Genomic DNA, 15,175 nt, shown 5'->3' with positions numbered 1-15,175 from the left:
CTGGATTAAAGGGGGACACGGCCAATTCCCCAGAAGGCCTTGGGCTCATAGGGAAGGAATGGGGGTCTGGAAATGATAAGGAGGGCAGAGAAGGTGAGATCCACCAGTGTCCGCGATAGGACCCCTCCACACAGGACATGAGGGAAAAGCCCAGCACACTGGCCTTGAGACACAGAGTCCCACTCTGCTCTCACACCCTCTCCTGGAATTGGTGTGTGTGTGTGTGTGTGTGTATAGGTAGCAGTCTGGGGAGAATTGTGGTGTGTGTGTGTGTGTGTGTGTGTGTGTGTAGGCAGCAGTCTGGGGGAGAATTGTGGTGTGTGTGTGTATAGGTAGCAGTCTGGGGGAGAATTGGGTGTGTGTGTGTGTGTGTGTGTGTGTGTGTGTAGGCAGCAGTCTGGGGGAGAATTGTGGTGTGCGTGTGTGTGTGTGTGTGTGTGTGTGTGTGTGTGTAGGCAGCAGTCTGGGGAGAACTGGGGCCCTCAGGGCTCCTGTCCTCCCTCAGTTGGTCTCTCCAGCCCCAGCCCCAGCGTGAAGAGGGCCCCGGCGCAGGGAAGGAGGTTTAATTTGTGCCTTTCTCTTTATTGTTAGCTTTATTGTTAGCACTTCCTCTTGAGTCAAGGGCACCGTATTCGGGTCGTATCTAGTACTTTGAGGCCCTGCTCTTTCCGTATTTCTCATCCAGTGCTTTCTGCAAGTTCATGTTCATGGCGTTTTTCTGGTGCCACCGTCCTGCAGAGGGCAGGGCAGGAACCAGCACGGGTCACCCGAAGGACCGAGGGCCCAGGTCCCGAGGGGCCCACGCCCCTCCCAGGCCCCCCACTCGCACCCAGGGCTCGCCCTGCACCTTGGGGCCAGCCAGTCCCCCCAGCTCCGCATACCCAGGTCGTCCGTCTTCCTGCCGTGCCAGTGCTCGATGTCCCTCACGGATTTCTCAATCACCTCGGGGGTGTAGGAGGCCTTCATGAGGCTCTTCATCTCCTCGGTGGCCCCTGTGGGAGCCCAGAAAGAAATCCCCAGAGGCCACAAGTCAACGGAGGTCAGGTGCCCTGGGGTCATACCTGGGGTGTGAGTTCCCCCTTAGAGGTGGATTGTGGGGGTCGGGGGTAGGGGAGTGGGGAGGGTAAGGCAGAGGTTGGCAGGCCTGGGTTCAAACCTCAGCTCCATCATTCATGGAGGGCGTGGCCTCAGACACGCGTTTAACCTCTCAGAGTCAGACGTGGTCGGCAAACTCACTAGTCCACAGAGCCAAATATCATCAGGACGACGATTGGAATTTCTTTGGAGAGCCACATTTTTGAAACTTAAACTTCTTCGAACGCCACTTCTTCAAAATAGACTCGCCCAGGCCGTGGTTTTTTGTGGAAGAGCCACACTCAAGGGGCCAAAGAGCCGCATGTGGCTCGAGAGCCGCAGTTTGCCGACCACGGTCTCAGACATCTGGTCTCTCCGTCTGTTCAAAGGAGGAAAATGACTTGCTTGGGGAAGATTACATTATTATTGGAAATCCATCAAAACCTGTGGCTTGCGGCAATGACGCCCTGTATTTTCGCAAAATGTATCTCTAGGTGGAAAGGTAAAACGCACCCGAGGAAATAAGGTGCAATAAAAAGAGTCAGCAGAAACATCAAACCGGGGATCAAATCCCAAAAGATAGCAAGGGTATTTGAATAACCAGTTACAGAATACAACATCAGTCTATTTAATGTTTAGAGTTAAGAGAGAGAATAAACATCTAAGCAAAGAATAAGAAAGTTCCCGGAAAGTGCAGGTTAGTAAAAGAAGCAAATGCCAAAACTGGTTTGGCTCAGTGGATAGAGCGTCGGTCTGCGGACTGAAAGGTCCCAGGTTCGATTCCTGTCAAGGGCATGTATATTGGTTGCGGGCACATCCCTGGTAGGGGGTGTGCAGGAGGCAGCTGGTCGATGTTTCTCTCTCATCGATGTTTCTAACTCTCCCTCTCCCTTCCTCTCTGTAAAAAATTAATAAAATATAAAATAAAAAATACATTAAAAAATAAAAGAAGCAAATGGAATTTCAGAAATGACACATGAGAATCATTGGAACCTCAGACTAATGAGAGGCCTGGGGTCTGTTTGAAATAAACCAGGACAGGTGGCAGAAAGCAGGACAAGCCTAGCGGATAATAATGTAAACTCCGGCCCCAGGCTGCCAGCTCAGATCCCAGTGGAGACCATTCCTAGCCATGTGGCCTTCAGCAAGTTGTCCTGTCTTTCCATGCCTCCTTGTTTTCTGTCTTAAAAGGGGAAGGGGGAGGAGGGAGGGAATATAGCACTCACTCTATAAAGTTCTTGTACAACCGAAAATACACTTAAAGCAGTGCTTGGCACATGCTACATACCATGCATAAATGCGGCCATTGCTGTTACTAAAAAGAAGCCCCAAAGAATCTATGTGAATTACTAGAATTACGAGGTGAGCTGAGTAAGGCTTCTGGCTATAAGATTACTACTGTACATGCTGAAGCCGGTTTGGCTCAGTGGATAGAGCATCCGTCTGCGAACTGAAAGATCCCAGGTTCGATTCCGGTCAAGGGCATGTACCTTGGCTGCAGGCACATCCCCAGTGGGGGGGTGTGCAAGAGGCAGCTCATCGATGATTCTCTCTCATCAATGTTTCTAACTCTCTGTCCCTCTCTCTTCCTCTCTGTAAAAAAGAAAATCAATAAAATATATATTTTTTAAAAAGATTAGTGTACAAAAGTTAAAATTACCTCTGTGCATCTAAGCAGAAAAGTCAGAAAAGGTGACTTTAAAAAGATACCATTTTTAATAAACAGCAAGAAGAAAAAAAAGATGCTCTTCTAAATGAAGCTAACAAAAGCTGCATAATCTTTACAGAAAAAAATCAGAAAATGTTATTGATGGGTAGTGAAGAAAGGTTTGAATTGATGGATCCGAATACCATATTCATGAATTAGAAAGCTCATTATCATAACACTGACATCTGCCCCTACACTGAGCTATAGGTTCAATTTCTTCCAACAAAAGCTCACCAGAGCTTTCCGTGGAAACAGACAGTCTGATTCTGGAATTTGGATGAAGGAGGAAATGACCCAGGATAGCCGAGACACTAGCTGGTGGTGGTGGTATAGGAATGGGGGGTTGGGGGGTAGATTACCCAACCCGATATCGATGACTAATAACACCTTGGGAATAAAAAGTGTCACATTAGCCCACGGGGCAGAATAGAGCCTGGAAAATGATCCGTGCTCTTAGGGAACTCGTGGGGCCAGCCATCGCACTGAGGCCACTGGGGGCAACGGGACTGTTCAATCAAAGGGCCCGAGCCATAGGTAATCCACAGAAAGGAGGGATTACAAATGACTTCCTGCTTCACACTAAAAACAGAACTCAACTCCAGGTGGGTGAAAGGCTTAAATGTGGAACACAAAATTAAATATCGATAGGAGACAATAGAAAACCCTCCCTTCGCCACTCAGCAGGGGATAGGGTTTCGTCAACCTGCCCCTCACCCCAAACCCATTCACCAGCCTATGCTGTCCGCTCCACTTCATTCAAATGCCCAGAGTCCTACCACGTCAGACCTTCCCAGGAGCTCCCGGGGCCACCATGGCACAGGGGTGCCCTCCAGGGCAGTGCCTGCTGCCTGGCCAGCCGCCACCCTCTGTCCCAGCGGGACCTTTGCAGTCACCTCCTCACTGCTCTGCGTCTCCCTCTCAGCGCAGAGATCACAGCCGCCCTTTCACTAGGCCAGACCCTGCCCTACTCCAGCTCACAGACCCGCCCTGGCATCCCTCTCCCCGAGAGGACAGACCTTCCTCCGCCTTCCCCACCTCTCCCTTTCCTCCCTGTTTCCTCCCCTCACTCCGTCCAGCTGCCCGGGCCTCTCGCCCCCAGAACAGCAAGGGCAGAGGCCAACCCGGAGGGTGGGGATGGAGAGGGTGCCCGGCAGCACCCTGACAGCGGTGCGCTAAGGGTGACATCCGGATTCGCAGCGCCTGCCCATTCCTAGTGTTAGTCCCACCACGCCCGTGGAGAGATGGCACCGTGCTGCCAGCCAGCCGGCCCAGGGAGATTTCCCAGTCGGTTCTTGGGAGCTGCTAGGCCAGTCGTCGGCAAACTCATTAGTCCACAGAGCCAAATATCAACAGCATGACGATTAAAATTACTTTGGAGAGCCAGATTTTTTTAAACTTAAACTTCTTCTAACGCCACTTCTTCAAAATAGACTCGCCCAGGCCGTGGTAGTTTGTGAAAGAGCCACACTCAAGGGGCCAAAGAGCCGCATGTGGCTCCAGAGCCGCAGTTTGCCGACCACGGTGCTAGGACACTCAGTGGTGTTTTGCTCCAACGGGATGCTGGGTACACACACTTTCGAACACTCTTCTCTTACAGCATGTAAGAAGTACCGGGTGGGGATGCTGGTGAAAGGGGTCAGGAGAAGGCTGATGCTGAGGCCCAGGACACAGGACAACCTGAGCTGTATTCTCTCCCTCCTCCCCCAGCACCACCCCTTCTCTAAGCTCCAAGGAAAACCCGGAAGGTGGCAGTGGCTGTCCGGTTCCTTGGGTAAAGGGGATCTGAGCCAGGATCTGTGCCAGGCCCTCGGGGCCCTGGAGAGGGCCTGGAGTGAGGCAGGAGGAGGGGGGAGGGCCAGAAACACTTGACCTTTTGGACTGAGGCAGAACCGGACCACGGGGGGCGGGGGAAGAGGGAGGGGCAGACAGAAGCCCCTGCGTGCTGGCCACGGACCCCCATCGGAGCAGTTCAGTAAATGCTTGGGAACAGAGTCATAGGGAGGGAGGGGACCCGGGGCCCAGGGAAGATTCTGGGGTTCAGAGGCAGAAGGAACACCTGGGTTTGAGCTTCAGATCCACTTCCTACCACTGAGAGGTCCTGGGCAAACTGATTCCGACCTGGGAAAGGGAGCCAGCAGCACCCCCCTGTACTGAACAGTCCCGGGCTGACCCATTGCTCCCGGCAGCGCCACCACCAGGTTTGGGAAGGAAAAACGCCAGCTTGCCAGCTACCAAGGGCCTTCCGGGTCCTGCCAACCCAGGGAGGGCCATGTCACCGTGCTGTCCCCATTGGACCAAGGAGGTGATGGCTGAGGCTCAGAGAGGTTAAAGCTCCTACGTGAGGCCACACCCAGCACGTTGCTAAGCTGAGCTTTGAGCCAGAAACCTGGGGTCACTGTGACCAAGGTGCCCAGCTCAGGGGTGCCTAGGTCTTGGCAGTCCAGGACACTGGCGGTGTTTGGGGGAGGGAGGAGTTGACAGCCAGCTGGGGTGGATTCCTTGCATGGCAGTCACCCCACGGCTTGGCAGAGAGCAGGGCCTGGTGGCAGCGAATGCGTACCCCTGGGGATGTATCCTAGGGTCGGATCCATGGAGGCCCGGGAAGGGGTAGCCATCCCATAGGTCTTCCCTGCCCCTCGGGGACCGTGGGTGCTCACGGCCCCCACCCTTGCCCTCTGACCTAACCTTGGAACAAGTTTGACCGCATGTTGTAGCCCAGATCGTAGTAGTCGGAGAAGATGGAGGCGATTTCCGCGGGGCTCTGGGTCCTGCTGGGCCACGAGCTGGCCCTCTTCTGGCCCTCAGCGACCTCCCCCAGGGCCTTGCGAGCCTGGGCAGGGAGGGACGGAGAGGAGATGGTGAGAGAAGCAGGTCCACTTCTCTTTCTATTTCCCCTTTACCTCCTCTGCCCCCAGCCCTCACCGCGCCTGCTCCACCCTTAGCCTGCAGCCCTCTGCCACACCCCAGGGCTGGGGAACTGATGCTGAGGGGCCTTCCTCTCTCTCATCCACCCCACCTCCCACGGGCGGGGACCTCAGAGATGAAGGTGACCCTAAAGCTCTCCCTGCACTGAGCACCGACTGTGTGCCTCGTTGGAGAGGTCTCTATGAGGTGGCATTTCTCCTGCCATTTTATTTTATTTTATTTATTTAGTTTAATATATTTTATTGATTTTTCACAGAGAGGAAGAGAGGGAGAGAGCCAGAACGGATTTGGCTCAGTGGATAGAGCGTCAGCCTGCGGACTAAAAGGTCCCAGGTTCGATTCCGGTCAAGGGAATGTACATTGGTTGCGGGCACATCCCCAGTAGGGGGTGTGCAGGAGACAGCTGATTGATGATTCTTTGTCATCGATGTTTCTAGCTCTCTATCCCTCTCTCTTCCCCTCTGTAAAAAAATCAATAAAATGTACTTTAAAAAAAAAAAAAAGAGGGATAGAGAGTTAGAAACATTGATGAGAGAGAATCATCAATCAACTGCCTCTTGCACGCTCCCACTGGGGATGTGCCCACAACCAAGGTACATGCCCTTGACCGGAATCGAACCCAGGACCTTTCAGTCGGCAGGCCGATACTCTATCCACTGAGCCAAACCGATTTCTGAGATCTCCTGCCTTTTTAAAAATGAGGAAGCTGGAGCCCAGGATGGGGACTTGCCACCCACACTGCTGGGGACAGAGCCTGGCTGGCATCACTCTAGGCAGCTCTAGGAGGCTCCTCTTGACTGCATGGAAGCCAACCCTGCCTTGTACCAAAGTGGAAACTGAGGCCCAGAACGGTTGCACCCCAGGCCTGGGAGCCAGGAAACCTGGCTCTGAGTCCCAATTCAGCCACATGGATAGTCACTGCACCTTCAGATGACAAATGGAAGGGACTGGGCCCACAGCCTGGTGAGTCTGGATCTTCCATTAGCTCAGTGTGGCCCTGGGCAGATCATAGCACCTTTTGAGCCTTGGTTTTACCATCTGTTACAAAGGAAGCAATTGCCAGGCCAGTGTGGTTTAATGCTGAGTGTCGAGGTCATGGTTCAACTTGCCCAGGTTGCAAGTTCAATCCCCAGCAGGGGGCGTGCAGGAGGCAGTTGATCAATGATTCTCTCTTATCATTGATGTTTCTTTCTCTCCCTTCCTCTCTCCGACATTAATAAAAATTTATTAAATTTAAATAAAGCAGCAATAGCTCCTACCCAGCCTGCCACACAATGCAGTTGCTAAGAGTGTGGAGAAGGTGGTTTTGAAAATGTCTCAGAATGCCAAAGCAGGAAAAGCCCTTAGTATCCGGCCAGAAAATGGCAGATAAATTTTATCTCAACTTTTTTTTTTTTAATATATTTTATTGATTTTTCACAGAGAGGAAGAGAGAGATAGAGAGTTAGAAACATCGATGAGAGAGAATCATCGATCAGCTGCCTCTTGCACACCCCCTTCCGGGGATGTGCCCGCAACCAATGTATTGAATACATGCCCTTGCCCGGAATCGAACCCGGGACCTTTCAGTCCGCAGGCCGATGCTCTATCCACTGAGCCAAACCGGTCCCGGCTTATCTCAACTTTCAATGGGTCAGTAATAATTTCCCAAAACGGTGTGTGTGATGGTGGTGGTGGTGGGGGGGGGAGGTGTGCCAGCATTGATTAATGATGTCTGCAATGTACGCAGAGCAGGGCGCTGTGGGATGCATGCCAGATATTTGCCAGCGGGATCAGTCCAAGTGCCTCACTTTACAGATGTAGCGACTGACACCCAGAGAGGGGAAGGAACTTACTCGAAGCTACCCAGCACTCGTGGCAGAGCCGGGACTCGAACCCAAGTCTCCGATTCCCGATCAGAGCTGCCTATTCCATGCCTGTCCCCTTTGGATCTGTGTGAGTTAAAAGTCTTTAATTCGCCCTAGCCGGCTTGGCTCAGTGGCTAGAGTAGGGGTGTCGAACTCAATCAGAGAAGGGGCCAAAATCTAAAATCCAGCCTAAATCGCGGGCCGAATGGTTTACTGAACAGTCATAAACTGTCATTGTGATGGAAACGCAGCGGAGTGCAGTGATCACAGCGCGGTGCGGGCCACATTGCAAGGCCTGGCGGGACGGATTTGGCCCGCGGGCCTTGTGTTTGACACGTGTGGGCTAGAGCATCAGCCTGTGGACTGAAGGGTCCTGGGTTTGATTCCAGCCAAGGGCACATACTGGGTTGTGGGCTCCATACCCAGTAGGGGGCGTGTAGGAGGCAGCCCATCAATGGTTCTCTCTCATCACTGATGTTTCTATCTCTCCTTCTCCCTTCCTCTCTGAAATCAATAGAGAAATCCATTTTTTTTTTTTTAATGAAAGTTTCTAATTCAAACCTAAGACTTATTACGACAGCATCATTGAGGTCTTGGGCTCCAGAATCTGCTGGCCCATCTTGGGCCCTCACCCTACACACCTGGGTACGTTTGGCCAACTTCCCTAGCCCTGCCTGAGCGTGGGCCCCTCCCCGAGATGACGATGACAGCAGCTGCTGGCTGGGCGGGAGAAAGGAGTTGTTATGTGTGTAGCGTTCACACGGGGCACGGGGCCTGGCACACAGCAAACGCTCAGTAAACACTGCTTCCTGGTGACATTATCACAGAAACTCTGTTCTCCAGGGGCGGCTCCTTTTGGGTCCCGTTACACGTCTCCCTGGACCACCCTCCAGCTGCCCTGGGCCTCCTGTGTGCCCTGTGCCGACACCTGCTCCTCGGTCACCAGCTGGTCCACCACGTCGCTCCCAAACTTGTGGCGAATGTTGTCAGGAATGACGCTGCTCTTCGGGCCCTGGGCCCCGGGGTTGGGGCCCTCCCTCAGCCCCTGGCCCTCTTGGAGAGTGGCCCCACTCTCCCGGGGGGAGGCTCTGTTGTCCCCGTTCTTCATCCACCCAGGTCGTGAGTCCATCCCAGAGCCGTCCTGGCCGGCGGCTGAGCCTGGAGGCCGGCTCCCCGCCGGGTAGGCCTGCCCCTGGGGGCTGCCTTCTTGGTCCTGGGAGGCCAGCGGGGAGACTGGGGTCTGGAGCTTGACCTTGGAGGTCTCCAAGGGGCTGTGGGCAGTTCTGGGGTCCGTGTCCTGCTGGCCTTCCTCGCTATTCAGGCGGGCCCCGGTCAAAGTGGTTGTACCTGAAAGAGGGACGAGGGAGGGCGGGTGGGAGAGAAAGAAGGAGACAGCAGACGAATGCAGAGTGGCAGGCGGGAAGGGAGACAGAGAGCGGTGGGGAGTGGGAGGAATGGACAGCCCCAGGGCCCCAGAGATCCAGAGCAGAAAAAGGGGCGGAAACAGAGAGGTCAGGGAGCCGGAAGCACGGGTGAGAAATGTGGAAAGAGACAAGGAGAGAAGGTCGTTCAGCTGCCAGCCTCCCGCGGGACAGGGTCTTCCCACGTGGATTTTGACAGTGGGGGCAGCAGCCCTGGAAGCTGGCACAGGGCATTCCTTGGCTTGGCCAAGTCCCCCGGCTGGCATGGACCAGAGCTGGATCTGGGCCACGGTCTTTGTTCCCTGTTCTGAGCAGCCCTCACTTCCCTCCTCTATTCCCTGGGCTAATCGGGTGCTGTCAGCCCAACCTAGCGTCACCCCGCCTCACAGGACACCTCTCCCCTCCCTCCTCTCCTCCCCATCCCTGCTTCTGACTCTCTGTCCCAGGGGTCTCCTGCTCCCAGCCTGTGAGGTCTCCTCTTCATCCTCTTCTCCCATCTCCATGACAACCTGGGATGTCCCTCCTCCCAGCATTTGCCCAGCCTGGTTCTGCCACCTGGTTCTGCCCCCCCCTCCCCCCGCCCCTCTCCGCCCTAAATCAAAGTTCTGCCATTCCTTTCACCACAGCCTCAGCCACCCCAAGCTGCCAACCTGGGGGACCCGCTCCCTCCTCTGCACTTCACACTGTGTCCCCAGCATGCCCCGCCAGTCTCCCCCTGGCTTCTCACCCCTGGGCTTTCCCTTCCTCCGCACCTCTTGTCTCTCCTCCTAGCTGGGGGCGGTCATGAAGGTGGGGTCCATGGGTGAGTCAGTCCTGGGCCTCCCCCAGCACCCACCAGAGAGCCCTGGGCATCGGACGTAGGTGGAGTCCCTCGTGAGGGAGGGGACCTCAGCTCAGAGTAATACCGCCCTCAAGTCTAAGAGGCTGGACGCGTCCCCTCCCTTTGTCCTGGGTTCTGTCCCAAGGAGCAGGCCGCCCGGCCAGGGGCACCTCTGGGGAAACCAAGGCTTCTGGGATGGGGATGGGGATGGGGATGGGGATGGGGGTGGGGGTGGGGGTGGGGGTGGGGATGGGGATAGGGATGGGGGGTGGGGGTGGGGATGGGGATGGGGGTGAGGGTGGAGGTGGAGGTGGGGATGGGGATGGGGTGGGGGTGGGGGTGGGGGTGGGGATGGGGATGGGGGGTGGGGGTGGGGTGGTGTGGGGTGGGGACACTTCTGGAGAGGAGCGGAGGCAGAGTGCACTCAGCACCCACCCATCGACTGTGGCCCCTTCTCTGCTCACAGGGAGATCGAGGCCCGGAGCAGGGATATTCCTTTCTTTCTCTTTTCCTTCTACCTTCAGGGAATGCCCAAGGAGGTCAGGGCCACCCAGAGGGTCTGGAAGCCAGAGCAAGACCCAGGGAGAGGAGGGGGTGGTCCCTGCTGCCCCTGGGGAGTTCTCTCGAAGCCCTGGGTTTGCATTGAGTGTCCCCTGCACGGTCAGTGCCCAACCTGCTCAGCCCAACCTACCTGCTCGATGGCCCAGCTCCATGGATTCTTGTTCCAAGCTTAATGCTGAGGACAAAGGAACAACCGGTCAGTGGGCTCAGATGTCACAGAGGCTCCATGAGAGTGGAACAGGAAACCGGTGGCTACCTGCCCCGCCCCGACCGGAGGCCTCTCCATGCTCCCGGTGCTCCCTGGCACTCAAGGGGTCCCCTGCCCCATCCACCTACCCACCGCCCCTGGCACTGGGCCTGCCTCCTGGACCCCTGCGGGCTCTGCTCTTTCTAGAAGCCCTGGTCACCCCCACACCAGCGAGTGCCCCCAAGGCCTTTCTCAGGCAGCCTGGGGCCTAGGCTCCTCTTCCTCCTCCTCCTCCCCCATCTGCACCCCCAACACTCCCCTGGCTGAGGGGTGCTGCCCCAGGCCCCCCATGCTGGTGACTGTCTGCCTCCCTGCAAATGGGATTTTGTCCATTTTACCAGATGGCCATTCAAGCTCACGTGAGGGGAACCAAGTTGGCCAACTTGGAGGGAAGCTGAGAGCACCCCCCCACCCCCCACTCTGGTGTCTCTCCTCCCAAGACAGGCCTCTGGGCCGAACAGGGGGGGGTGGGGGGGGTCTGCTCCGGCATCTTCAAAAGCCTCTGCACCTTTTAGGTCTGTGTTCCTTTTTCCAAGGTGATCTCTTTTTTATTTATGTTCTCTTACTTTATCACATTTTTAAAAAGGTTCCCATGATTTTTTAAATAAAGCAAGTTATGATATAACAGATGTTTAGTCCAGCTAGAAGGGATCTTTGAGATAATTTAACGGCTTCATTTTATTAATAAATATAATGGAGGCCCAGAGAAGGAGAGTGACTTGTCTTAGGTCATCCAGCAAGTTTTTCTGCAAGCAAGCTCAGAGCAGTGTAAGAACTGGGTTCATTTTATCATCTTGAAGAATCACTAAGCAAAACGCCTTACTAGTTTTTTACTTAATTGTTTGGTGATTGTACAGGTTCTGATGTAACTGCCAACGATCCCAACACCCTCCCTTCCCCCACCCCCATCCTCCCACCCCCCGCCAGCTCTCCCAGTATTCACACACTGCGCAAAATGCCCCCCTTAAATGTGGACTGGACCTAGCAACTTGCTTCAGATCGAAAGAATATGACGGAAGTGAGGGAATGTTGCTTCCACCTTAGACCAGTGGCTTTTGTCCTGTTCACACACGCTCTCCGGCTCTTCTGGGCCTGCCTGCTCTGCCGGAAGCAGCTGCTGTGCTTTGAGCTGCCCTATGGAGAGGCTCCGGTGGAAGGTACATGGGGGGGGGGGGGGGCTGACCAACAGCTGGGGAGGAATGGAGACCCTTCGTCCAGCAGGATTCAGAACGTAGCTCATTGAATCCTGCCACCTGAACGATCCTTCCCCAGTTGAGCCTTCATATGAGGACACAGCCCAGCTGACACATTCATTACAGTCTGTGGGAGACACTGAGCCAGAGGACCCAGCCACGCCACACCCAAAATCCTGCCCCTGAGAAACTGTGAGGTAATAATTTGCCTGTTGTTGTTGTTTAAAACACATGGTTTTATGCTGCTTGAGCTTTGTGGTGATGTATTATGCAACAATAGCTAACACATATTTTGGTACCAAGGATGGGGTACTGCTGTAACCAATACCTAAATGTGTGGGAGTGGCTTTGGAACCACGCAGTGGGCGGAGCCTGGAAGGGTTTTGAGGAACATGACAGACCAGACCTGAATTGTGTTAAATGGGCTGGTAGTAGACATCTGGACTTGGAGAATGCTGCCGATGAAGGCACAGAAGGAAGTGAGGGGCGTGCCATTGGAACCCAGAGAAGAAGTGTACGTGTTGTGTAGTGACAGAAACTTAGGGATACCCATTGGAGTTCTGTGGAAAGCAGGGCCTGTGTCTAATGAGCGGGGTGATCTAACAGAGGAGATTTCCAAACCAAGTACTGGGGGTACCTCCTGGTTTTTTCTTGCTACTTGTCGTGGAAGGTGAGGGGAATGAGAAAGATTGAAGAAAGAATGGTTAAAGGAAAATGAGGCAGAATTTGAAAATTCTCTCTCTCCAAATGCCAAATGATGCTAAAATTAAGAAAATGCTTTGGGTGGGGGTGGGGGTGGGGGTGGTGTGGGAATGAGAGACATCTGTAATACTGTCAACAATAAAATATAATTTTTTTAAAAAGAAAGGAATGCTTCAGAGTGCTGTCAGGAAAACTTATCCAAGAGGGTGACTGTACAACCTTTAGCTAAAACCTTGGAAAGGTGAAGAATCAGAGTATTATTCAGTCACACAATGGGCCCTTAACAGAGTTAAAAATATGCCTCACAGACTCTCTTAATAAAATAATAGGGCCTCTAGGAAGTTTAAGGTTGCTAACTCTCAGCAGGAGTGCCAATGAGAAGCACAATGTCGTATTTTTGGGAAAACTGTATCGGCAAAAGTACTGCCAGCGTGGAGTGAGGGGGCAGAGACAGTACAAAATAAGAGAAACCAGTGGACTTCCTAATTCTACTGACAGATATGATCTGAAAAAACCACTCAGCTGCAAACATGCACTACCTCTTTTTTTTTTAAGGGTAACTTAGAGAGTGGAAGCAAGGGTCCATAGGGCAGAGCTGAGAGCCATGGAGAATTATTTCCATGCCTTAAAACCTAATAAAGAAAGTCCAACATTTGCCTGACCAGATTTCAGAACTGCTACGGACCAGTGACTCCGTGTTTCCATTTTCCTCCTATTTGGATAGGAATGTCAGCAGCTCTTCTCCTCTGCCTGCCGCACCATTGCATGCCAGCTGTGTTCAGGGAAGGCAACTCAGTCTCACAGACCTCCTGATGGGGGACTGAGCTCAAGCAACAGCCCCTGCCCGACTGGTGTGACTCAACGGTTGAGCGACGACCCGTGAACCAGGATGTCATAGTTCGATTTCCGGTCAGGGCACATGCCAGGGTCGTGGGCTTGATCCCCGGTTGGAGGGCGTGCAAGAAGCAGCTGGTTGATGATTCTCTCTCACCGTTGATGTTCCTATCTCTCTCCCTCTCCCTCTCTCTCTCTGAAATCAATAAAAATAAAAAATAAAAAAAATAACGCACACACATGCCCCATCAAACACATCTGTGACCTGCAGGCAGAGAGTTCGAGACCCTGAAGACTGTTGTATTAGTGTTTCTAGTTTTAGAAAAAGAAAAGAAACAACACATAAAGAGCTTTGTCCACACCTGGGCCTGATTTATGGAAACAGATTCTAGATATGAAGGAGCTGCTGCAATGAGGTGAGACGTTTGGAGATCTTGGGAGGGGGTGAATGTATATTGCAAGTGGAAGGGACGTGTATCATCGAGGGTGAGACGGGGCAGTTGACATGGCTCCAGGGTCCCCTATTCCTTGGTATTCATTCCACTAACCGCTCCCTCTGTGGGCCGGACTTACTGACTTGCTCCTAACAAATAAAATACGACAGAAGCGATGGGATGCCCCTTCCGAGATGAGAGGATAAATGACTGTGACTCTCTGGCTCACTCTCTCTGGCTCTTCTTGGCTCCATCACTCTGACGAAAGCAGCTTCCATGTGATGAGCTGCCCTCTGGAGAGGCCCACAGGGCAGGGAACGGAGAGGCCCCCCTCGTGGCCAACAGCTCATGAGGGACTGAGGCTCTCGCTCACCCTCCTACCTTGGTGAGGAGCTTTGGGAAGGGGTCCTTCTCTAGGTGAGCCTTCAGATGAGACTGAAGCCCCAGCCAACAGCTTAATCACAGCCTGTGAGAGCACCTGAGACCGAGGACCCATGGAAGCTTCACCTGCATTCCCGGCCCACAGAAACGGAGACAATATGGTGGTCTTAAGCCACTACGCGTTGGGCGGTTTGTTATGCAGTCTAGGAGGTTGATCTGTCTTCACAAGGACTCAGCGAGGTGTTTAGAGAAAGTCTTAACTCACCCTCTTTCACAGATGCAGAAAGAGGGTGAGTTAATAAACTGAGTGGTGTTGAAAACAAACCCACATCTTCTATGTCCTTCAAGTGAGTTTTCTGCTCTTGTCCTCATTCCCCATCCCCAGCCTCCCACCCGAGTGCCCACAGCAGCGTCCCATCTGCCCCCATGGCGCCCCCAGCCCACAGATGGGTGGACTCCCTGCAGGTTCTGACCTGAAGAGAAGGTCCCAAGAGACGTTGGTGAAGAAGGGAGGAAGAGAAGGTCCAGTTGCAGGCTGGGCACTCTTCACTCACAAGCAACTCTAAACAGGAGAAGGAAGATGAAGTCTGGATCATGATAGACACTCCCCCCACCCTCCCACCCACCTGGCCAGTGCCTGTCTGACCTCTCCACTCTCCGTTATAACGTCAGAAAACATGTGAACCGCTCTGGTGTGTGCTGAAGCCCAGGAATGCAGATCTGCACTGCACAGTTGCTGAAGACCAATGAGTGGTTGCTAGGGAGCAGCCCTTCCCTGCTGTTCATTGGAGTCTCCATGGCAACCCCTATACACAGGGCTCTGTTACCTCAGAGGGCAGAGAGGCCAATCATAGGGGCCAGAGGCCATGGAAAACCAGAACTGAGGGACAAAATGTCCCCTGAGCACCCACCATGTGCCAGGCTGTGTACCATCAAGTGGGAAGGAAGGTTTGGGATGACAAAGGATTAAGTAGAGAGAGATTCGTTCTATCTAGGGGGGAAAGACAGGGCTTAAAGAAGGGCCATGT

At 53.7% G+C, this 15,175-nt stretch overlaps 1 protein-coding gene across 1 annotated transcript; it reads right to left on the bottom strand.

The window, feature by feature from the left end:
* Positions 1 to 565: 565 nt before the first annotated feature.
* TEX33 (testis expressed 33) lies at positions 566 to 15,012 on the bottom strand. Its single transcript, XM_036455761.2, has 7 exons — positions 14,794 to 15,012; positions 14,621 to 14,709; positions 10,487 to 10,531; positions 8,483 to 8,901; positions 5,468 to 5,612; positions 882 to 992; positions 566 to 732 (listed from the first exon to the last, which is right to left on the bottom strand). The coding sequence occupies exons 3-7, from the start codon at positions 10,506 to 10,508 to the stop codon at positions 644 to 646; spliced, it is 786 nt and encodes a 261-aa protein (XP_036311654.1). The 5' UTR covers positions 10,509 to 10,531; positions 14,621 to 14,709; positions 14,794 to 15,012; the 3' UTR covers positions 566 to 643.
* Between the last annotated feature and the right edge of the window lie 163 nt (positions 15,013 to 15,175).

This window comes from Pipistrellus kuhlii, unplaced genomic scaffold (genome assembly GCF_014108245.1).
Source record: "Pipistrellus kuhlii isolate mPipKuh1 unplaced genomic scaffold, mPipKuh1.p scaffold_m20_p_3, whole genome shotgun sequence".
Classification (NCBI taxonomy): Eukaryota; Metazoa; Chordata; class Mammalia; order Chiroptera; family Vespertilionidae; genus Pipistrellus; species Pipistrellus kuhlii.
The sequence above is the reverse complement of the archived record's forward strand: the minus strand, read 5'-3'. Positions and strand labels throughout refer to the sequence as shown.